This window comes from Apis laboriosa, unplaced genomic scaffold (genome assembly GCF_014066325.1).
Source record: "Apis laboriosa isolate Shangri-la unplaced genomic scaffold, ASM1406632v1 scaffold33_cov142, whole genome shotgun sequence".
Lineage (NCBI taxonomy): Eukaryota > Metazoa > Arthropoda > Insecta > Hymenoptera > Apidae > Apis > Apis laboriosa.
The window spans coordinates 503,891-527,770 of record NW_025222887.1 but is presented as its reverse complement, the minus strand read 5'-3'; the positions used below and the strand labels follow the sequence as shown (position 1 = coordinate 527,770).

Below are 23,880 nucleotides of genomic sequence, written 5' to 3'. Positions count from 1 at the left end.
CGGCCTGGATGCTCTGTGCCCCCATCCCGGTTATCTCGGATGCGCGAGATCAGGATATACGCGAAACAGTCCCCCAGCGTTAACTAACCGTCCGTGCTGTCTCGTAATACGTGTACAGAAACGAGAACGCGCGAACGTCTTCCTCTTCCTCCCGCGGGACGCGACAGTTTATTTCGCGACGACTTTGAGTGGCGAAAAGTAACCTCTGTGTTATAAACAACGGAATAATTCTTCTTTTTTCTTTTTTCTTTTTTCTTATGATTGAGGTAATGAGGAACGTACGAGTCTCCACAATTAACGTGACATTTTTCGTGTGACAGAGGATCGAGGATCTTGATCCAGGCGCTGCCAATCGTTTTCAAGGTGGGACGAAGGATTCGATAATAGCGATACGAGTTTATCGCGATTATTCGCAAGATATAATAAAATAATGATCTAGTTATGCAGCGAAACAATTCTTAAAGAAATATAGTTTTATTACGGTTTTTTTTTTTAATAATGTAGTTTCAAAAATAAATTGGGATTTTTTTTTCTTCGAGTCGCTTTTTCCTATTCGTGTCAAAAGGAAGGTTTCTGTCGCATAGTTTGAATAGAAATATCGCGTTTTAAATTTTATCGTGTAAAATTTCTTTCGCACCGGAACGATATATAAACATCGTCCAAAACGGTAAGTAAGTTTTAACGTTAAAACAATTTATTTACGTTACGTTATTTAAATATCTCGATATTCGGATCAGTTGGGGAGAGGAGTCGAGTGAAATTTTCCATAATTATGGAAAATGAGTGTTCGCAGAGTAGAATGGGTTCGCCCTGAAAGTGCAGCGAAACTTACGATAAACAATCGAGATGGCTCGGCCGATTAGGCTTTCGAAAGATTAAGTTCGGAAAGATGAGCGAAAAAGTCGTTTCGAAAAATGACTGGTTTCCGAGAGATGCCTTAGTTTCTTCCACGCTAGTTTCGAACGCGAGAAAATCAGTTGGCTCGCGAAAAATATTTAACGAAAAACGAGTGATCCTGTAATTTTTTACTCCTTCTTCGATATGTATAATAATCCGACGAGTAGAAATAAATTTTATATCAAATTACAATCAACGCGACGAATATCGAGAATTCAATACCCGATGTGTTCGATACGCTAAATTTTTCGGAAAACAGTTAAACGTATATATATATATATATCGAAAGGATTGGGAGGGAAATCACAGTCCTTGGGAATAAGAAAGGAAATTAAAGAGGTGGAACGTAGAAAGTCGTGACCGTTTGCGCGATTACCGTGGGACGCGAAGAAGAAGAAGAAGAAGAAGAAGAAGAAGAAGAAGAAGAAGAGGAGGAGGAAGAAGGGGAGGGGAAATGTATTTGGAGTTAAACACGGGCGAAGCGGTATCGAAGGGAGAGTCGTCATCGAAAGATCGGATACGTTGGAAATGGGAGAGGAGATGGATGGGCGAGAGGGCGCGAGGGGCGAGGCTAGGCTTGGCTAGTCTGGGCGAGGTGAGGCGAAGCTTGATAGGGTGGGTCGTGGGGATAGCGTGAAACGTGGCGGACGATTTGAGAGGGCCGGCGGCCGGCTGACGCTGAACCCAAGGGCTGAACCGGTGGAGTGGGGGGCGCGAAAAGCGTCGCGACGCTCCTCGGTAGCGGCACGAACTAAAAGTCCGGGCGGCACGGCGCGCCAGTATTCAGCCCGCGACCATCGCGAGTGTACGCGTAACGCCTGCTATTTCGCCTCGCCTCGCCTCGCCTCGCCTCCTTTTTCGTTTCGTTCGTCCGATTCGCCTCCACGTTCAAAAGTGAATTTTTATATCGAGCACGCGTGCATATACATACATACATATATATATATATATACATATATCGGTGAGAAGAGCGATCTTTCTTATCCTTCGATTCTTATTCTCTTCCTCCCTTCCTTCTATCCCTGCCTTCTACCTTCTTTATTTACGTCCGACCGACGCAAACCGACACATTGCTCTATCCAACGCTCGTGAAAACAATTCGACCCCTCGTTAATCTTCCCCCTCGTTTTTCTTCGCATATTCGTCTAACAGGTAGAAAAAGGGAAAGGAATGACAGGAATCTTCGATCTTCCGTCCGATCTCGTGGAACGAGAATCGAATCGATCTCGTCCCAATTTCTTACGTCCTTCCTACGCCCGATATCGATCGAAAGCTCGACGGTCGTTTATCAATATCGTAACGTAAGTAGCGTTATTCCCGATTTTCGCCCTTCTCCTCGCGTCTTTTTTTAAATCGATCCAACGTACGATCAATTGTTATTCCGCCCTTAAGTAAACTGTGCTTTTTGTTTTTCTTTTACATTTTTCGAGATATCGGCCGAGATATCGTCGTACGATATTTCGACGAGGGAAAGTGGCGCGTTACGATCTTTCGTTTCGCCGCGTACTTCTTCTTCTTCGGTGGCGAATTTTTATCTTCGTTCCATTTATCGAAATCGAAGAAGTCGTAGAGGTATACGACTCGGCGGGGACGCTACATATTACCCTTACCGTGATTTCGTCCTCGTACGAATCTTATTCGACGTCGAATCGTTGCGTTGGGATCGGGTAACAGGACCGCCGCTGCGGCTTAACGAGTTCAACGAGTTTTTCTCGGTCGACCGTTCGGTAATTGGGGATCTGGTGGCACACGGAATTTCCACCGATACGATACTTTTATCGACGAATTAATTCGTATTGATTCGCTGTGGCGGAGCACGCGAACGAAAAAAAAAAAAAAAAAAAAAAGAGAGAAAGAGGGGAAAAAAAAAAAAACTCTCGTGTTTTTTCGCCACACGAGTCGATGACATTGACGAGTGTTTTCGAAATATATATTCGAGAATCTGGTATACCTGGTATATGGATCGTCACTCGTTTTCGTTACGCGTCTTCGCAAACAACGGTCGGTCGACGAGCACCTACTCCGTATTCCACCCTTCGCCTTATCCACGAATTTACGAATTTAACGAACAAAATGGCGAAGGTGTTTAAATTCGTATTCGACGATCGAAAGAACGAAACGTTACGGAATTCTAGATGGCGTTGATGTCTCGCTCGTTAATAAATAAACGATATTAACGGTTATTCGAGTCGGAAAATAAACGACGTAACGATATTTCTGTCGCGTATAAAGTTTCCCCGATTTTATTCGAATGAAAAAAAAAAAAGAAAAGAAAAGAAAAGAAAAGGTATGAAAATTCTTCCCTTTTTCTCAATCTCGATGCGCGTTTAATATCAACGGACGATTTATACGTAACTCGTAACTGCTCTTTTTTTAAACAGACAAATTCAAAGATGAATCGTCGATGTAAGCAAGATCGGATAAAATTTACCGCTCCTCTCGCGTATTTTTTCCATCGTTTATCGCTTTGCTTTTGATTATTAACATTGATTGACACGAGCGCGACGAACATCACCGAGTATCACCGAGAAAGGTGTTATCGCTGCTACTACTTTCTACTTTCCATTAAACAAATTGCTTCCCCCGTGCAAATATTTAAATTATCCACCTTCGAACGAAATATCGAGGGATTAATTTTCGGTTCAAAATTAAATTTATCCTATCCTAATCAATTACTCGAATCGATCCTACTTTTCTCGATTTTACGCGAAAAGCGTAAAATATAACGCGAACAAGATTATTCGATTACGCGTAGATCGATCGAATAAGTAGCACGGAACACGGAAGAATTCGGTTAACGGGTGGTGGTGGGGGGAATGAAAATTGTCGGATGTTTCCCTGTTAAACAAGCCAGCACTCGCAACGTTTCCTACGTCAGGCGACGAGTAAAGTCCCTCCGGGCTGGTGGGCGTATTAGCAAATTCGATTCGATGTAACTTGCACCGTTCCATCGCCGTCCCAGGGAGGGAGGGGAGGAGGGATAATGCGAGCGACGACCGCGTTTAATAAACGTTTTTTCGCGCCCTCCGTCCGTCGAAATCCCCATCGAATCGTGGTCAAATTTTACGTATGGATGGATGAAGGGAAGAGTGGAAGGAAGAATTCGGCGTACATGGCGCGGCGACAAATGACCGCGAGGGGGAAAGGAACTCGTGTTCCCAGAGCGAGACTAGAGTTGCTTTCTCGTTTTCCAAAGAAACTTTGCCGAGAAATCCATCGATTCCTACGAATCCTTCCGACGACGAATCAAAACCTCTTCTATTCTATTCGTGCCAACTTTTTAAAACTGTTGTAAAACTCGATGGAGTAATTCGTTGCAATGTAGTTTGAAATTATTCTCGAAAGAGGAGAGAAAAAGAGATTGGCCAGCGAAAATCGTTAATGAACCTCTCGTGTCGATCTCCAGATACCTGTTTCCACCTTATTTATATCAACGAGTAACGAAAACGGATAAAAAAATCGACGGTTGCTTATCCGCTGCTAATCGCATTTGATGCGTGGCTGGCACGAGACGGCGGATAATAAGCGTATTTCGGAACGAAGATTGGAACGGAAGCGGTGGAAAAAGCGAAACGATGCGGTAAATGTCGTTTTAAAGGGGAAGTTAAAGGAGGTTCATGCGATTAATCACTTAGCAGTTTTATTCGATTACGCGTTCCTGCCGGGTCCGGGATGGGGGCGCGACCAGGAGGAGGAGGAGGAGGAGGAGGATTTAGGGTGGCTAGCGACAATGGCGCAGGTTGAAAGGAAAGTTGGAGTGGAAAAGGAGTGGAGGGAACGCGGAAGCCTTGCTAGTGGTATTTGATTTGTAAGGCGCGAGCAACACCGGCGTTAGAGTTGCGCTATAAGGTTGCACCACGAGAGAGATACGCGTTCATCAATCATCGGCGATAAAATCGATGGAAAAAGTCGATGTTGCCTTTTCAATATGCCAGCGGCGTATATTCGTATCGCGTAGAAAGAAAGTGGATAAGGAAACGGGAGGGGAGGGAGCGAAAGAGAGCGATGTTTGTCGAGCGATCGGTCCGACAATTAGAGTCGTTTCCTCTTCTTTGTCCCACATGTGCACGATTATTATTATTTATATATATCCGAAATATCCGTTTTCGAGGATAGAGTAACGCGCGAGGTTGGTGATCGATTGCAGGATTAATGGTAAATATCGTTTGGTATTGCAGACTAGAAGAAGAATTGGAGAAGAAGAAGAAGAAGAAGAAGAAGAAGAAGAAGAAGAGTGAGTGTCGATGATGGTAATATCGATGTGAGGGAAGAAAAGTGAGAATAAAAGAAGAATCGATAAGGGAGAGGGAGGGAGAGAAATCTGGCGAAACGTGAACGGGCGGGTGATATGAGTGAATACAGGATCTTTCGTGACGTTAAATGATCGAGTTACGGCTCGGTCGAAACGAATCCCGTCGATTAAACGGCACGCGATACGATTAAAACGTGGCTGCTTCGTCCTTTTCGTTGAAACCCTCCTCCGGCCGGGTGAAAAGTGAAAGAAAGTTGTAAATACGAAAAAAAAAGAAGGAAAAACGGTGTGGCCGAGCAGGAAAGGAAAGTTGGAAGAAGGAAGAGATGCGGTGTCACCTTCTTTTCCCCGTTGTCGTCGCTTTCTTCCACGCTCTCGTCCACGCTCAAGGTTAGTCCTACCAGTCATTCGTATTCCCCTGTATATACTCTTTCGTCTCCCCTTTCAGTCTTCTCGCCATAAAATCCATTAAATCCATTAAAACCATCTTCACTCAAATTCTACTTTTTTCCCCAATATTTCATTCTGTATTACGTTAAGAAGAAACAAGCGACCGAAAAGTGTAAAAACTTTAACGCGTTTCCGTTTGAATCCGTATCACCACTTTTACGTGTTATTCGTGCGATCGATCCCTACGAACGTTCGGTGTTTCGATTTTGACCTGTGCTCGCATTACGTTCCTCGAAAGCACTTTTATTCCCGCGTACATGTTGCCGGCCCTCGTAAAACCCGATGCCCGATCAAACCTACGCTTTTATACGTTTTCGCGTGCGTACGCTGCTCGTGACGGAAAGATAAAAACATTGACCGTCGACCGGAAGAATTTTTTTTCAACTTGGATCGATACGCTTCCAAACTCTTCCTAGATTTCTACTTATTGCGTGCCATAAATGTGGAAAAATATTTTCGATTATTATCGTTATCATTGCATTACGGGATCTTGTAGCGAAAGGTGTAATAAAACCTGGAATGGAATTTCAATTTTCAAAGAAAAGATGGATGGATAGAAAAATTTTAGTTTGGAGGGGGGGGAAGAAGAAAGAAACGAAGGAACATTCCTTATTCAAAAATAAAATAACGGGGACACTCTTTAGATTGGTATTAATTTATTAACTGTGCGAAATTATACTTTGAAAATAAACAAATACTGTGAAATTGATTCGATATTATCATTCGATATTGCTATATCAATTGATATATACGTACATACGCACACGTGTAAATACGTATCTGCATCTATCGCATAATACGAATTAATAGAGTATTAATTCAAATTAAATTTCAATACGTATTTCAATTTTGTCTTATACGTATACGTATATATATATGTGTGTACAAAAATTTGTCCTACGTCCATCAAATTAACAGACATTTTGTACGAGTTATCGTTTCGTTTCGAATAACACGAACAATGTTTTAATTACGTAAAATTATACATATATTAATAATATATGTATATATGAAAAAAAAAAAAAGATATATCCTTTGAATAATAATTCATCTTTGTGCAGAGATTCGAACGAAATTCGACGATTTTTCTCGTATCAAGTGGCACGCATCTATTGTTACGTTGCTATCATTTATCATACTTCGACGATGCACTTGCTAAAAACAAACAACATTATTTTTTTGTCTCCTTCTCTTCGTCGCTCGCTTCTTTTCCCTTCTTCTTCTTCTTCTTCTTCTTTCCCCTCCCCCTTTTTTCTACAAAAACTACGTTTCGAAACAAAACAAAGTTTCCGTGCCACTCAACGTGACGAGCAATAATGCGAGAAATTCTCTTTTTCTTATTCTCCGTTTCATAGCCGAGAATTTAGTGCTCCAGTTAAAACGGAAGGACAGAAAATAATTAACGACACGAATATTCTTTTAGCTATAAATATGTTTTCATTCGAATATGCATATCAGATTTTTCTCCTAAATAATAACAATGGTTTCCAATATCTGGGTAGAAACTACGCGAGCTTCTTTTGTTTTCAATTTTTTTATTCAAATGATATTCGTAAATGGCGGATTCGTTATATATATATATATATATCTTTAGGAATCTTCATTCTCGATTGAAATTAGCCCGTGTTATTATTTTTTTCGAAATACGGAAAAATACGAAAACTCCATTCGTCGACAATAGATCCTGAAATAATGAAATTCTTACCGTGTCGTCGTCTCGTATACATCGTCTCGTAAGATACATTTTCTTTCTTTTTCTCTCCTTTTCTTCACTAATTATTTTTTCTATACTTGCATTCTATACTTGTATATATTTATCCGTATTTTAAACACTCGTAGACCGAATATCGAGTCCCTTAAAATATTTCATCGTTTAAAAGTGCACTTAAGATGAAATGTTTCCCTGTTCATTTTGAAACGCTTTTTACTTCGCTGCTATGCGTTGAACGATGAAATATTATTAAAACAAAAACAAGTGGATAACCGAAAAAACGATCGTTTAGATATTCGTGGCGATCGATTTTTGATACGATCTTAGGTAAATGAAAAATCTTTCCTTAAAAAAGAAAAAAAAAGAACAAAGAGATCGGTATCGGCTGTGTTCTTCAACGTTCAGAATTGGCTTATAATACGTCGAAATATACAAAAGTCGAAACGTTGATTAAAACGATACATCGGTGAATCATTGAAACACGTTGATCGGATGCTATATGAATAATACATTAACCGATAATTCATTTTAAAGAAAACAACTCGTCGTGTTTTATCATGCTTTATCGCTCGTGTATCCTCTCTCTCTCTCTCTCTCTAAAAAATAAAAATATATCTCTTTGTGAAGTTTTTCTATAAATTTGAACAGAGCACCATTCCTTATTTCGCGATTCGCTTTTACTATGTACACGTATATACACGTGTATAGACACTAGTGACAAACTGTTGCACGTTGCACAAAGGAGAGTAAATGATTAACTAAATATATATTTTATACAAAAGGTAGTAAGTAAAACGATGCTATTCGCGCGTTTTCACTCTTTTTTTTCTTTTTTTTGACTCTAGGCAAAAAAACAAAAAAGACGTTATCGTAAATCTCCATAAATAAATATTAATGATCCTCGTTACGAAAGGATTTTCCGTAAACGAAACGAAATAAATTCTTAATATATATATATTATTCTATTATATATATTACTCGTTACTTTTAGTTACTCGTTATTTTTATATGATGCGTACATGGCGCGGTTTCGTTCACATTTTGTTTACACGGGAGAGAAAAAGCGAAGGAGCAGTTCGCGACGCCTATTCTTCTTCTGGATGACTGGACGATGGTGGTGGAGAGATGCGACCCTAGGCTGTTGCGCGTCGCGAGACCCTTATGCCGGTGCAATCGAATCGGGGTCGCACGCGTGTTTGCGTCGACGAGTACGCACGCACGTACAGTTACAAGCATCGAGGCGTGGTCCACGAATTACTACGTGTCCCTAGTTTCTACCGACCTTTTTTTTTTTTTTCCACGCACCCTCTTCTTTCTTTCGTACACCCCAATGGATCGTACAGTTTACGGTTCCCATATGGCCGTGGATAACGTTCCTACCTTCGTACACGTACACGTGGAAACAGCTTTTATTGAAGTTGTCGAGAGCTTTCCGATGCTTCTTCAGCCTGATGACACGGCTTTGAACAATACTACCATATTCAACGTTGCATTCTCCTACCTTTATTTATTTTTCTTTCTTTTTCTTTCTTTCTTTCTTTCTTTCTTTTTTTTTTTCACAAAACTAACAAATATAACTCTGTACTCGGTCATATTTGTTCCGGATATACGTGGTTATACGTATCTAACCGCGAGAAATAAAGCATTTTTGAGGAGTTTAAAAATTCTTTAAATTTTATATCACATTACATGGTTGTATGTATATGCGTTCGTAAAAACGTAGAATATAAATTTTTTACTTTGACTTAATAAAATATAACGAACGATGTCATTTTCAACGGGACGATCGTTCGATTCTTAATTTTGTTGAATTAACGCGACGAAGGCCGTTAAAACGATCGTAAAAATATAGTATCGCGATAATAGTAATGAGAAAACGTAGAGACAGCGTTGAAACGATTTTTTATAATCCCATTTATTATTCGACATATATATAATATTTTTTGAAAAAGTAACGCGTACACATATATATATATATGTGTGTGTGTGTATGAGTGAGATTGCAAGCCCAATGCTAGAACATTTTTGTTTCGATGCTTTTAACGTTTGCGTCATTTTACTTTGAAAACAAGTTGTGCGCATGATATTCGTGCCACGAATACATCGCGCTCAATGTACGAGACCAGTGTTTACTAAAATTGACATTTACCGCGATATTGTTACATCTTTGTCTATTCCTCCGCTTAAATGTAAATTTATACGGAGACAAAACTAGGAGCTGGTGATTTAATGGCCGCATGCTCGCCAGGTAGAACATTTCCCGTGGAAATTCATAAATGTTCGGATACGCAACGCTTTGCAATAATAACGTTCTATCCGATACGCGTCTACGTCCGATCGATACAGGCCATTTAATTAATTTGGATGACGCGTGGCGTGATCTTAATCGATCGCCATACGCTCTCGCTGTCAGCTGCTATTCAATTCGCAACTCTCCCATCCCTGGATAACGTGATTTATCGAGTCACCGCCAACTTTCTCCTTCTTCTTCTTCTTCTTCTTCGATCGTTTCGTTTCACCGCGAAACTGTTAGATTCTGCCACACCGAATCGCCAATTTTAGAATAATTTTAGAATAATCGACAATCGACTGCCACTTCATTAAACTTAACTCGCTATATTTCGTCCTCTTATATTTTCTTTGGGTAATAAGTTGGTTTAACCGTCTTCTCTCGAGAAGCGAACCAATTTTGGAATATTTTGTATCGAAATATTAGATTACGTTTCGGAGGAGATTCCATCGAGAGGAGCGCCGTTTCGGTGGCGGTGCTTGAAAAAATTCAGATTTGTGGAAATCGGGAGAATGTTGGAAATTGAAGCTAATCCACGGGATTAGACGTATTCTCGAATGACAGTTTTCAAACATTCGCGACGGGTAAAGTGAAAAGATTGGAAAAGCGGGTATCGCATCAACTGACGAGGAGGATCAAAAGTTGCCGCGTTTCGAAGCGTGCTTATCCCTCGCAAAACGAGAGTCCATTTTTGAGTAGAATTGTAACCTGCGAAATGGATCTACTATACTGTACGCGATCTGAATAACGGTCGGTTGCTAATGAAAATTTGGCTGAACGAACCGAACGATGATGCACGATGATCCGTAAAGAAAGGAATGATTCGTTGTTCTTTTGAGAGCGGACAATACGAAACCTCAACCCATCCGCAATACTCGCTCTCTTTACTTGTTGTTTCTTAAAAAATAAAAAAACTCGACGAGAAGCTGTAAGGGTTCGTAGAATTTCTTCACGAGGTTTTTATAAAAATGGAACGCGTGAATTGGAATCTCTGGTTGGCAAAAAGGCGACTTAAAATTAATGGCCCGAAATAAAATTATTTCGATGGAATAAAGATTACAGATTTCGAAGAAAAAATATTTTCTTCGTTTCAATTTCACGAAAAAAAAAAAATTGTAAAACAAAGATAGATAATAAAAAATACTTAACATAAATTTAACAAAGCGTAAACGTTTTTCAAAGCGAGGGATTATAGGATAATTTTTTAAGAAAGGATATTTCTTTTCAATGCTTAATATAGAATCTAATCTTTACTGAAATTACAGCAGGATTTAAAGATTTATAAAAGGACTCGCGTTATTTATTACGTTACCTACCTATTCGAGGTGGTATTAATTTTGTCTTCGTGTATGGTAACACTTAATCCCCGTAGGATTTATGTTATCGAATCACGTGGTGGCCTGCAACGTTTATTAGCGGAAAGATAGCGTTAGATTATCGCGTAAAGCCACAATAACGTTTCTTTATCTTCGTGAAGTCTTCCCATTCGTAGCGGGGTGCGCCCGTTTCAAAAATTGAACGCATCGATCTCATAGATCTTACGTTGCGTTTAATGTAATAATATACATTCGTTAACAAAATATTACATTATTTAAACCTTTCTTTTTTTAACACAAGAACTCGGACACTTTAATAAGGAAGAAGCTAGCAACTAGTTTAATGGATGTGTAAAAATATTTTATACCACAAAATTACCAAGCCTGTAAACTCGATTAAGCGTTAATGTAATTGCGTTTCTGAAACGAAAAGTTGATTCCTTTTAAAGTTAGTATTTTTTTTAACTTGATCCCCCTCCCTCCACGTATGTTCGTTCGATTTAAAGTTTTTGAAGAATTGATGGAAAAAAAAGATGGTATGCGATAACGAAGGATAAATTAAACTTTCTTTTGGGAGGAAACGCGATAAATATTCTTTCCGAGGCAATTCGGATTAAGATAATTACATTTCCTCTACTTACAATTAGAACGGACCACCGCTCGAAACACGCGCGCGGTCTCGTTGCGGTCTCTCGAGTTAATTCTGTCGATTCGATATATATATATATATATATATATATATATATATATGTGTGTGTGTAGCTCGATGTACCATGAATTTCGACTGCCATACGTTACTTGGTGTTATCTCGATTACTAGGGATTCGAATCGATTACTAACAATTTGTAGCTACCAATAGATACACATACACCCGTTTAATCTCGTGAACGACGATTACGTACGTGTACGTGCGTCATATTTTACGTTATAATTAACGCCAAAGTCTTCGCCAGGGACGAGATAAAATACCAGGCGAAATACCAGGTTTTTCTTTCCCCTCGTCCCCGAGATTTCTTCTTAGACGATCCTTGGCCTTCTTGACGAGTCTCTCCCCTCGACATCTTGACAATTGACTCTTGACTCGCCGGTCGATCCATCTTCGAGTACATCGATACTCTTCGCGTGCCTCTTCTTTCGAAACCTCTGATTCCGTCCGTGTATCTTCTCCATCGAGCGGAAGAAAAGCTGGTATTGAAAGAAGGAAGGGAAAACGGTCGTTTTTTAAGGTGGTCATCTCATGAAAAAAAAAAAGGTAGAAACGTATCGAAATGTACGAATCTTTCATCTCAGTTCAATTTTTTTCGTTGTTTCCTCCCCTTGAATGATTATTTTCTTCTTCTCCGCAGTCTGTTCGAAGAGGGGGGTCGATCCTCAGCTCGCGTCGACAACAATGACAAAAATTCTCGAAACGAACTCGTCGAAATCGAATTATTATCGAGTCGCGATCTTCATCGCGCGCGACGTCGAATTTTCATTCTAATTCGCATTACTCTCTCGTCGAGAGAATTTTGAAATCACGCTCCTATTGTTTCGTTGCACGAGGAAATTTACGAAAGGAAAGGCGAATATAGGAAAGGACGGTTCATCTTTGGAACAAATTTTCTTTCGATATCCCGTTTAAAATCGGCCGTGTTAAAATAAAATTTGTTAATACCAAATGAAAAATTTGAGTGTTTCGAGCGCCCAACCATTTAATCACTCGGCGTAATCGAAACTCGGCAGCTGAAACTTTGCTCGAAAATTAAACGTTTAATTAAGCGTGGATGTTTCCTTTAAAGATTGCTCTCGAAATTGAAGTTTATACGTTTGTAAAACGTTATTCATCTCTCTCTCTCTCTCTCTCGCTCTCTCCAGTTTCGCAAGCACGTCTTTTTTTACTCTCGTTCCGTCGCGATCGGAAATATTACAATCGACGATTACAGCCCCTTATCTTTTCCTCCACTTATTTCCGAGATTCGCGGACGTATCGCGGCAATAATTTCGCGTCGCAAACTCCCGCAATGCAGGACGTTAACCAACGAATTTCCGCGTTGTTGGCACTCATTTTCCTCCCGGAAAAATTACACAGGAAAGTGGCAACCATTTTATTACACAAGCGTAGCAATTCCAACTGCTAAACTATTTTTCCACGCGACTACATCACCCCTACGTCCCTTCTCCTTTTTTCTTCTTCTTCTTCTTCTTTTTTTTCTTCTTTTTTTACCACCGACGTTGCCACGGATCCTTCCCATATCTTTTCTCATTTTTTTTAATTACGCGTAAATATAACTCTACCACCTTGCGGTACACGCCTTAAGAGTATCGTATTCAGGGCAAAAGCATAAATATCACAATACACGTATATATATTATATATATATATATATATATAGAGTAGATAGGTATACACGGTTAACACAATTGTCACGTCCGAAAACGCAACCGAGGTTCTTGCTCCTATTCTTACCCGGTCTGAATGTAGGAGGCAGGGGTGAGAGTGGAAGAGAAGGGTCGGGAAGACAAAGGCGTAAGCCGCGTAAGTACACGCGTTCGTCTCGGGATCGCGAGACTCGTCGGTGCATCTCTCTCTCTCTCTCTCGACGAGGGCTGACAAGCGTTGCGCTTGACGTTGCTAAAAGGGGGAGAAGAGTGAATATTTAGAAGAGAGAGCAGAGGAGAAGGCGTTGCGATTCCACCGGAATCGGAAGTTGTATCGAAGGAAAGGAAGGGTGGGGGGAAAGAAGAGGTATAAGAGGGGGGAGATTGGATTTGTTCGATTCCTGTGATTTTACGCGAAGCACAGCTCGATCACTCGATTCGTCCCTCTCGTTTCGTTAATCTCTCCTTTCTGTTCGCGATTCCCTCGTTACGTTATGGAACGTTGGCTGGAATTCTCTCTCGGAAAACACGAAGAGCGAAGACGAACTCGTTCTGTTCGAGGGGTTGGCCTCGTGAGAAACCCCCTCCTCCTCCTCCACAACTTTTCGTTTCAGCATTGCAAATTGTTTGGCACGAGTTCTGTCGGAGGAGGCTACTTACGGAGTTCTACCTACCCACCCTAACGCGCGGTTACTTCGACTATCGTGTTTCAATTTATTCCTTTCTTCTCCAAGCGATCGTCCCCCAACCAAACCAACTTTCGCTTCCTTCGTTTTTTCCCAAAATTCCTCCCCTCCTTCTTTGGGTTCTTTCGTTCAAGGGATTGAAGAGCGCCTCGATAACGATGCGACTTTACATCTTTTTATCTATTTCTATCTATTATATACATAGCGTATGCGTCTCCCTCTTATCGGATACATTCCAAGTCATCGAGCTTTTCTCGCTTTGAATTCGCTCGTAATTGCAATCCTTGCCGCTGGTGGGACGACAAATTGCGGGCAAATATTATATACATATATCGTAATCCTGTTGTTAATCCTGAAAATGTATGAATTTCGATTCTCTCGGCTTCTTTCCACTCGATTCTTCGGTTCAACCGAACAGAATCTCGCGAGACGTAATAATAAATCCGATCCAAACTGATCTGAAATTCACGAAACGAGCCACGGATTGATCGTAAACGACGAATTCGCTGCTCTTTCGTAATCGTAATTCGATTTACCGACTCGTCGAAGAGAGAGAGAAGAGGAGGGGAGAAGGAAAAGTATGTAAAATGGCGGGCGGGTGGGTAAGTTTTAATTAAGAAAATGGAGGGGCGAGGGGGGCAAAAAGCATTGGGTGTCGTAATAGGCGCGCGAGCGAGCAGAGTTTCGCTATTAATCAGCCATCTCGCTGCTAACTTTCCCGTGACAACCGCATGCTTTTCTCGAGTGCAAACAATTTTAATCGATCAACTTTCCCGCTCGATTCGATTAGCTACTTAGCTTTCGGGAGGAAAGGAATTTTAATATTCGAATCCCCCGTTTTTGAATTGTAAAATTTGATCGAGTAAAATTGCATTCCTCGATTCGATACGATTAAGAAGAGAGTTGTTAAAGGGGAAGCGTATCGTTCCATCACTTTTCCTTTATTTATCGAATTAAATTACCTACCCTCCTCCCGATATCTTTCGTCGATAAAGCTCATTACACTCGTTACGAGGGTATTACGAGGAAAAGATCGGATCGTGAAATTCGTCGTCGTTGAAATTCATCCCGCCTGCTCTATTCTTCGCGTATCCGTACGATCGCCGTGGATCCTTCCTGACTGCGACACGTGTCCTTGTTAAAAAAAATCTGTTAAAATTAAAACGCAGGAGAAATTGGGTATTTTGGTATTACTTCGATACCGAAACCGAGTTAACACTCTTATCGTTTCATCTTAAAATGGCCTATATAATATACCCGTGGTATATAGAGCAACGACAAGGTTGCTTTGTTCGACATTTGCTCGTTTCCCTAAGTGGGTCGCGAGTAAAACTTTGAATTTCGCGAGCTTGTAAACTTCGGTTACGTTAAATGGGAACGATACTCGTGGATATATTATCCCCCGATTAATATCACGTAAAATCTCGTAAAATTGAGTCGAGAGTTAGTTTAAAGTTGGTTTAATCGGGAATCGGATTATAAATAGCGATTCGTTCGAGCAATTTTTCGTCACGGAGGGTATTAACGCAAGCGTTGTGCAAATTATTTTTTTTTTTTTTTGCTAGATTTGTAGGGGAATTCGTTAAGAAATTTCTCGTGATTTGAAACGAAATGAAAAGGAACTTTTTATTTTCCAGAGCTTTCTTTTTTTTTTTTTTTTTTTTTATTGAACTTTGAAAAAGAATTTCGTTCGAGAACTTTCCAGATATTCTCACGGACTTTGAACAAACTTTCTCTTCTCGCAACTTTGTCCAATATTTATTTGTACGTAAATTAACTTTATATGTATATATATATATACGGATTCGATATTATTGAAATATCAAAGTCCCTCGATAAAACAATTTCTCTCGAATGAAGACTTGGAGATGAAGTCGATACTGTATATATCAAGTACGCGAGGAAACTTGGCAAGGATATTAACGAATAAAGCTTGGGATCGATGCAAAGACTTGTAATAAGGGATAACGTTGAGACGACGTTAATTTTATTCGTCGCGATTGAATATTTCTTGAAATAACAAACAACATTTCTTTTAATTCGATATAGACAGATATTTATCATCGTCCGAATTCAAAGCGAATTTCTTCCTCCACACCAAGTTTTAATTTCCAAATGGTTAAGGAGGTAGAACCGTTGAATTCCCTCTCTACACCAATTTTATAAATTGTTCCACACTGGTCTCTCGTCGAGTCGGTTGAATGAAAAGAAAAAAAGAAAGAAAGAAGAAGACGGAAGAAAGAAAAGTTTTTCTCGCGCCACGTAATACTAATATATATATATATATATACTATATACAAGGTCGGTATTTTTTCGCGAGTGGAGGAACAAGGAGCTTCTTTCGAGTCGAATTCCCCTGGCTCGGTTTTCTCTCGGTCCACGGGGTTGGCCGATGCCACGGGGGGGAGGAAAGTCGAAGAAAAATCGAACGCTTTCCTCGCTAATTAAAGAACGATGTAAGCGGTCGAGTGGTCTTTATGAAACGAAAACGAGAGCGCGGCGGCGGAGGAGGAGTTGTGAAGTTTCGCGGCAGATGGCGTCCGCGAGCCAGAATCTATCGTGGGTACGGCCTCGAGTATGCAACTAATTAAATTCCGTATGTACGTGTGTCGCGCACTCGGGTCGAAACGTGTGCCGGCGAGAAAGCTCGTTCTTGGTTCAACGCCACCTTCGTCTTTCCGCCACAACGTTCGCGAACAACGTGCGGAATACGCGTCCGATCTCGCGATCGGACACCCGTCTTTCTGTTATTGCAATGCGTGCGCGACCGACGAATCGTTGATTAATAATGTTTCCGCGACGGTGATTCGCCGTCCTTTCCTTTCTTTTTTTCGCTTCGGTTGTCGTTGCTCGCGGGAATTTCGACGGATTTCGAAACTCGGTGGCGATACACAATCCATAGCGATAAATCGAGGCGAGCGGATAATACGCGTGCTATCTCCGATACATCGGTCGAAACACGCGTTATTTAATATATTACGGTAAAACTCGATTTATCCGAAATGGTCCGGACACGGTTTTGTATAACATTTCGAATAACTCGTAAATTACGGTTAGCTGCGGTTAAAAAGAAAAAAATGTTTCGCGTTTTCAAAAATTGCGGGGATATATTTATAAACCTTCGATGTTATCGTGCTTTTCTCTCCGCTCGCGATATCGCGATACCGCGAATTTTCTTCGACGTGGAAGAAGAAGAAGAGGGCGGGGGGGGGGAGGGGAATAATAATAAAAGTCGGAGCGAAGGAACGTTCGATATTTTCGTTTCGTGGAACCAAAATTCAACGTTTCGGTGTATTTGGAACGAGGAGAAGAATCGTTAAGAATTTTTCCGTCAAAGGTCGAATCGTTATCGATTTAAAAAAAAAGTTTGAGCATTGTGTTCCCCCTTCTCCTCCCAAGGAAATGAAATTCATCTGTTTGGAGGAAAATCTTTGGAGGAAAATCTTTGGGAGGATATTTTATATACGTTGTAAATTTGTTGCAATGCGAATTAAGGAAAGTGGAAATGCGAATTTTCGACATTCGATACGAAACACGTTATCGATCGAAGACGATCCTTTTGAATACGGTACAAAGTAATCCAGTATTCGGGACAATCGCGTTTATAGTCCATCATTCCGGGTAACCACGTTCACTCGCTTCTCTCGTTCACTCGTTTTCTAGATCAAACAATTGTTCCGCAATCGTTAATGTCGTGGTAATTTTTCCAAAAGCGTTACACATTTGAATAAATGGTCACGTATACGTATACACGTATATTTATATATATATATATATATAGGTATATACACGAAATACATACGCGTACATATGTATTGTAATATTAATTATTAATTGGTGTAGAAAAAGATGAAAAATAATTCGAATCGGACAAGAGTTGTTTGGAAATCGGTTGATGCGTGTAGATTCGCTTTTAAAATATAAAATATACATGCATACACGTATAAAGTTTATACATCGGACCAACAGTTTGCTCGTTGAATTTCAGTTTCATGCTATACGTAACTTATTTTGCAACTGTTTCAATCCATGGCCCACGTTATAAATTTTATAACGCGTTTGTGCCTGTTTTATCGCTTTATATTTTATTTAGTATTTTTAATTGCGATATTTTCAATCTCCGCGTTGCGTTATTTAATTTTTTTTTATCAATATCGTTCCACTATCAATTACGACGATTGACGATTCGCGATCGATTCCGAAACGATACGAAACCATTTTTTCGGAAATCGGAAAATTCTCGCACGAAAATTCTTCTACCCCTGAAAGCGAAGGCTGATGGGCGAACGTGTCGGAGCGAGAGATAATCGGTGTCTCTCCGATTGCACGGACCGATCGTCTAAGATCTTTCATATAGGTGGACGTAAAAATCCTGCCTCGTCCTCTCCGTTATAACGTGGACACTCGTGCGCGGAGAGCAAATTTTTCGAGAAACTTTCGAGAGAGAGAGAGAGAGAGAGAGAGATCGATAGACAGATATTTCATCACTCGAAATCGATAGGAAAGCGCGTTTCATAAATATCGTTATTGGTGCGCGGTAATTCGAATGTCGTACGCAGAAGTCGTACGTTTCATTTCTGTACAGCCATTTCCGTTGCAGCACCACCACCAGCACCGGCACCACCGCCTCTTTCTCTCTCTCTCTCTCTCTCTCTCTCCATTTTTCTCGTATCCGCTCGTTTGCTTCTCCAATCTTTTCCTGTCCTACTCGCTTAACCCTCCCCATCCCTCCATCTTTTTTCCCTTATTTCATATCCTCGGCCCTTCCGTGCTTTTTCATCCAGTTTCCGCTCTTTTCACCACCCTTTTCTTTCCATCTCCTTTTCTCCGACTCCGAAAATTGCACGCTCCTTTCGGGCGAAACGCTCATTTTTCGAGAACGATCGAGCGAAACATCGCTATTTCTGCCTAAGTTCTCTCTTCCGATGGAATTTTCAATGTACCACCGGCTTAAGATAAAATGTGGTTACTCTGTCTCTCTCTCTCTCTTTCTCGCGAATCTTTCGAATATTAAAGCGGATTTTTGCTCATTCGTATCTTAAAATTTGATAAAAGGGAGAAGAAAGTCGATTCCGCATCTTCGATTCCATATAAATTTTCTACCTACATTATATATATATTATATATATATATAGAGAGAGAGAGAGGCAAAATACGATCGCTTTTCCTCGTTAAAAACTGGTTTCTAATTACATCATCTCGATTACACAATCGGTAGCGAGCTCGTATCTTTCGTATCTCCCCGTGTGCGTCCTATTATATTATAGAGCGGAGATAATATTTCGAACATTGGGGAAAAAATTGGATCGCGAGGCACTTTTCACGGAGAAAATTTATGCTCGCTTATCAATCGTATCGATTCCGCGATAAATGTTATTAAATATTTTATCGTGTTGTCGTATTCGAAACGAGCGATATACTCGACGAAAACGCGTATCGCGTGTAAACTCTACATACAATAGGAGGAGGAGAGTGGAGAGCAAGAAACAGAGGAGATGGAGAGTCGTCGCGCGCTCTGGTGGAAAGAAATCGAAAGAAAAAGGAATTTGTTCGTAATGGCGAATCGGTTGTGTCGTCGTGGTGGAGATGTAGTCGCAGCGTTATCCGAACGTTCCTTATCCTTATCCACTCGTCGAAAACGGAAATTTCGGCAAAAAAGAGGTTTAAAAAGAATAAAGTGTCGTAAGATGAGACGCGGACGGAAAGGTTGGCGCAAAAGATGATCGCGTCGGTTGTTGCCACGGCATGGGATAAGTTGCCGCTCGTGTATACGATCTCGGTTCGATATATAGATAGGGAATTGTGAAATCACGATGCACAGAGGAAGATGCATGCATACCAAGAATTCAGCCGAGTGTGCACGTGGATTCGTGCGGAAAGCCACGAAAACGAGTGAAAGCTTTCGGAGTGGAACGCGATGTTTGTCGTCAAAGACGAAGTCTTCTCTCTCTCTCTCTCTTACTCTCTCCCTGCTCCCCTCTTCTCCTCTTCTCTAATGTAAGAGACGACGATTCATAGAGAGAGAGACGAGGGAGCTCGACAAAAGCAGCGGGATTCTTCAGCTTTTCGGAAGAGCAGAAATATTTCAACGCGAAGAATCGCGAATGTTGCGAATCCTTTCTTCGCGATCCCTCCCCTCCCCTCCCCTCCCTTCCTTCCCCCGCTCCTGTTTTGCCCGGGAAAATATCGTTGACCGTTATCAACTTTTCAACCATTCGTTCCTCGGATTACGGATATCTCGCCATTTATACGTGTATATTTGATGGTGAATCGAGCTTTATACGGAGGAGGGAGAGAGCGAGTTCGATGCCTGTACGCTCTCTCGTACGCTATATTCGTTACGAATTCCGCGGTATTAGATTTAAATTAAGTCGCGATTCCCGTTTCTTCGCGGGTTTATACGGGTTTCGATGATTAAAAGTTAATCGATAATTACTCCGTAATCCCCGATATCGGTCTTAATTACAATTACGATTAATTACAATTATTATTAATATCAACTACCGGTGTTAAATCCCTCCCCCCTTAGGAAACATTACGTTACATTTATAGTTTATCGTTCCTTCGGGTCCCGATATATACGTATATATAGATATATATAGCGCATCCTGTTTTCCATCTTTCGTGATATATCTAATTATCTTGGAAAAAAACAACTATTTACACGACAGAGAATTAATTTAGTATATTTTTGAAAATAAAAATAACACGGATGTAAAAAAGATAACACATTTTTTCTTTTTTTCTTTTTTTTCTTTGTACGTGGAACGAAAAAAGAAATACAAATTTACCACGTTAGAATAATAGAAAGTGTATTTTAAAAATATACCCTTTTTTCTCTCCCTCCCTCTCTCTCTCTCTCTCTCTCTCTCGTGGTTCAAAATATGCGAGTTTTTCTCTTCGTTATCGAAACACAGAAATTAAATTTAAATAACGTTTTCTTTAAAAACAATGGAAAATGGAACGTAACGTCACACCATTTGTGATTAATTCGCTTCGCGTAATTACATTCGTCTTCCGAATAAATAAGGGATATTTTCTCGTTCTATATCCCCCGCTATTCTTTTCATTTTCGTTCGTTCAACTCTGCTTTATACCTCGGATACTTACTTAAATTACATCCTTTTTTCTGCCCTCGATGAAAAAGAAAAAAAGAAAAAAGAAATTGTACAGATAAACAGAAAACTATGAAACTTCGTTTCGTCCTATCTTTTTCAAGTATTCTCTCCCTCCTCCCTTTCCACTCTTTGTCTCCGTTTCGACCGTGTACATGAGATTAAAATGATGTCGCAACATCACCGTCATTGTCCACCACCGTTCTTCCCTATTGTTATCCGCAACGATTGAAATTGCGTTTACTCCATACTCGAATTACGAAGAATTACGAACGACGATGAAATGAAAAATTGCGAATAATTGATAAAGAAATTATAATATTTCTGATACGTGACTACGACTTTGTTTCGCGCATTAGAAATGGTTGAAAGGGTGCAGGGGAAATAAAGGGGAAAGAAAGGAAGAAAAAAAGATTTAAAAAGCGTATCTTCGTTTAAAAAAAAAAAAAAAAAAACAAAAAAAGGTTGTGTCTCATTGTGAACGAAAGCCACAGGTGCTACACATATCTAACGTATATATAGATATATATATATATATATATTACGCTTATATTTAAATGAAATTATTTCAATGAAATATTAAATACGTCTGCAAAGAGAAGCGCGAGTTGAACGGTCTCCCCCATTTCCTCTCCCTCCCCTCTCCCCTTATATATCAAAATTAATAAGTTTCCTCGCTTTGTAATTTTTAATCGATAACTTAACGATTTTTAATTATCAATATATTTCGCTTTAATACTTGCGTGTAATAGAATAAATGGCTTTAATAACCGAAAGACGTAACGTAACGTAACGTAACGTACCCTCTTATTAAAATCGCGTCGTTAAAAACCGTAAATACTTTTCTTCCAGCTTTCCACCTTTTTAAATTTCAGATGCAATTTGAAACTGGATACGCGAATAAACGATTCAAATTAACGTCACGTTTAAGAAGAGAATTGGTATTGAAATTTCAAATGTACATACGTACATTTCCGCCTCGATACGTTGGAACTTGGCTCCGAATAAAAGTCTTCCCTTTCCATAAATACGCTTACCTTTATGGAAGGGAGGATTAAACGCGTATCAAACGCGCGTAAAATTTGCACGTTCAATTTGCGTTATTTTTTCGAGTATTTTACCTTTGCGCTAAAATAAATAACTCCACATTTGCCGTTTTAGTTAAAGGACAATCGTGATTTAAAAGAAAAAAAAAAAAAGGATAGTCTGCTTAAGACGAGAGAACAACGCGACGATTTCGTAGAGAGAGAGAGAGAGAGAGATTAATAGACCCTCGAAAGTCCCTTTTCGAGGGACGAAATAATCGTTACGAAATGCAGAGTTTGCGGTAGAGTAAGGTACACGTCATTGCTCGATACAAAAGTGGGTGACCAGAAATCCTTTAAATTTGTGGTCTGGCACGAATTCAAGTCGCAGTTTAACCGATACGTTCGATATAAAAATGGGAAATGGTGCAACGGAAGGACGCGGAAAGTACGACTCGAAATACGTAAAATTTTCGCAATTGAAAGGATTAATAAGCGTAGATTCGTTCGTTCGGAAGAAATATTAAAACGATTATTGATCGTATCTACTGTTGGGATATTATCCTCGAAGAATATTCCATTAATTCCAGCGTCTTGTCTCGTTCTTGCGTTAATGCGTACGCTAAGTAACCCTTCATTTATCATTTGGCGAAATATTTTCAGTAAATATAAAGTTAACTGATAAATTTCAATTAAAGAGCTAGACATTGAAAATATATACGCAGGATGCGTCGAAAGAAAGAAGTACTCCATAGTCGAACTCGAAGATGGTTGGATAGTTTAAATTTTTTTAAGATTACATATAATCTTCCTTTAAAGTTTTGGTAAGGAAAGATAAGACACTGTTTTTTTTTTTTTCTCCTTGTTTTAATTTCATCTTTTCTCTCTCGTTCTTTTCGTACAACGTCGTATTCGTTTAACGAAGTTTGACCGGAAAAAGTTGGAACATCCTGTATATAAAAGTATAGTAACTGTTTTAATTTGCACGAGGCCAACTTGTTCTTCGCTTCTTTTGTCTTTTTTTTTTTTTTTTTTTTTTAAATGACAAACAAAACGATATATGTACCATATATCGTAAGTTTATGTACATATGTATGCGAGGAAAGTTTGCAGTTAGGACATATTACATGAATATTTCATCCGAATGGATTTCATCGATATGAAAATACAGTTTCGTAAAGGAAAATTAAAAGGTGGGTTATGCGATATGGATAAAAGGGGGAATCTTTGCTGGTGAAAATCAAAATAAAAAAAAAACATAGATATTCGTATAACGGAATAATTTCGATGTAATAAAAGACGGAAATTCTTTTCTTTCTTTAAACAAGATTTAACAAGATATTAGACGAATCTAATAAATTTAAGAGATTTAAAAGATTTCTCTCTTCTGGGGAGAAGGAATTTTCTTTTTTTTTTTTTTCTTTTTTTTTTTTTCCTTTTTATATCTACATTTATTTTAGATACAGAGATATCGAAATCAATGTTAGACCAGTGTCCAAATATTTTCATTACTCTCCACGTTTGAACGAGCGACGAATGAAAAACCGAGTTCTAGCAGAATCGTTGGAAGAAGATTGAACGTCGAAGAAAAAGTTCGAAATCAACGTTCGAAAAGAACAAATATAATATACGCGTACGTACCCGTTCGAATCGAGCATTTGATCGTTGCTAAAATTAGAACGCGTTCGTTGCTCTGAAATATCGCGCAATAATTATATACGTTTTGTTCGAGTGATTTTTTTTCTTTTTTTTTTCTTTTCTTTTTTTTTTTTTTTTTTTT

At 39.6% G+C, this 23,880-nt stretch overlaps 1 protein-coding gene across 4 annotated transcripts in view; it reads left to right on the top strand.

Moving 5' to 3' along the window:
- LOC122714594 (nephrin) overlaps positions 1 to 23,880 on the top strand; it is a 97,322-nt gene that overhangs the window by 39,939 nt on the left and 33,503 nt on the right. For 2 of the 4 annotated variants that reach the window (XM_043936070.1, XM_043936068.1), the window contains exon 1: positions 1,702 to 5,539. The exons of 1 other annotated variant lie outside the window; for it this stretch is intronic. In XM_043936070.1, the coding sequence (XP_043792005.1) occupies positions 5,476 to 5,539 (64 nt within the window). In that variant the 5' untranslated portion in view covers positions 1,702 to 5,475. Of the gene's footprint in view, positions 1 to 1,701; positions 5,540 to 23,880 lie in introns of those variants that run through there. One more of the 4 variants, XM_043936069.1, reaches the window with a different exon arrangement.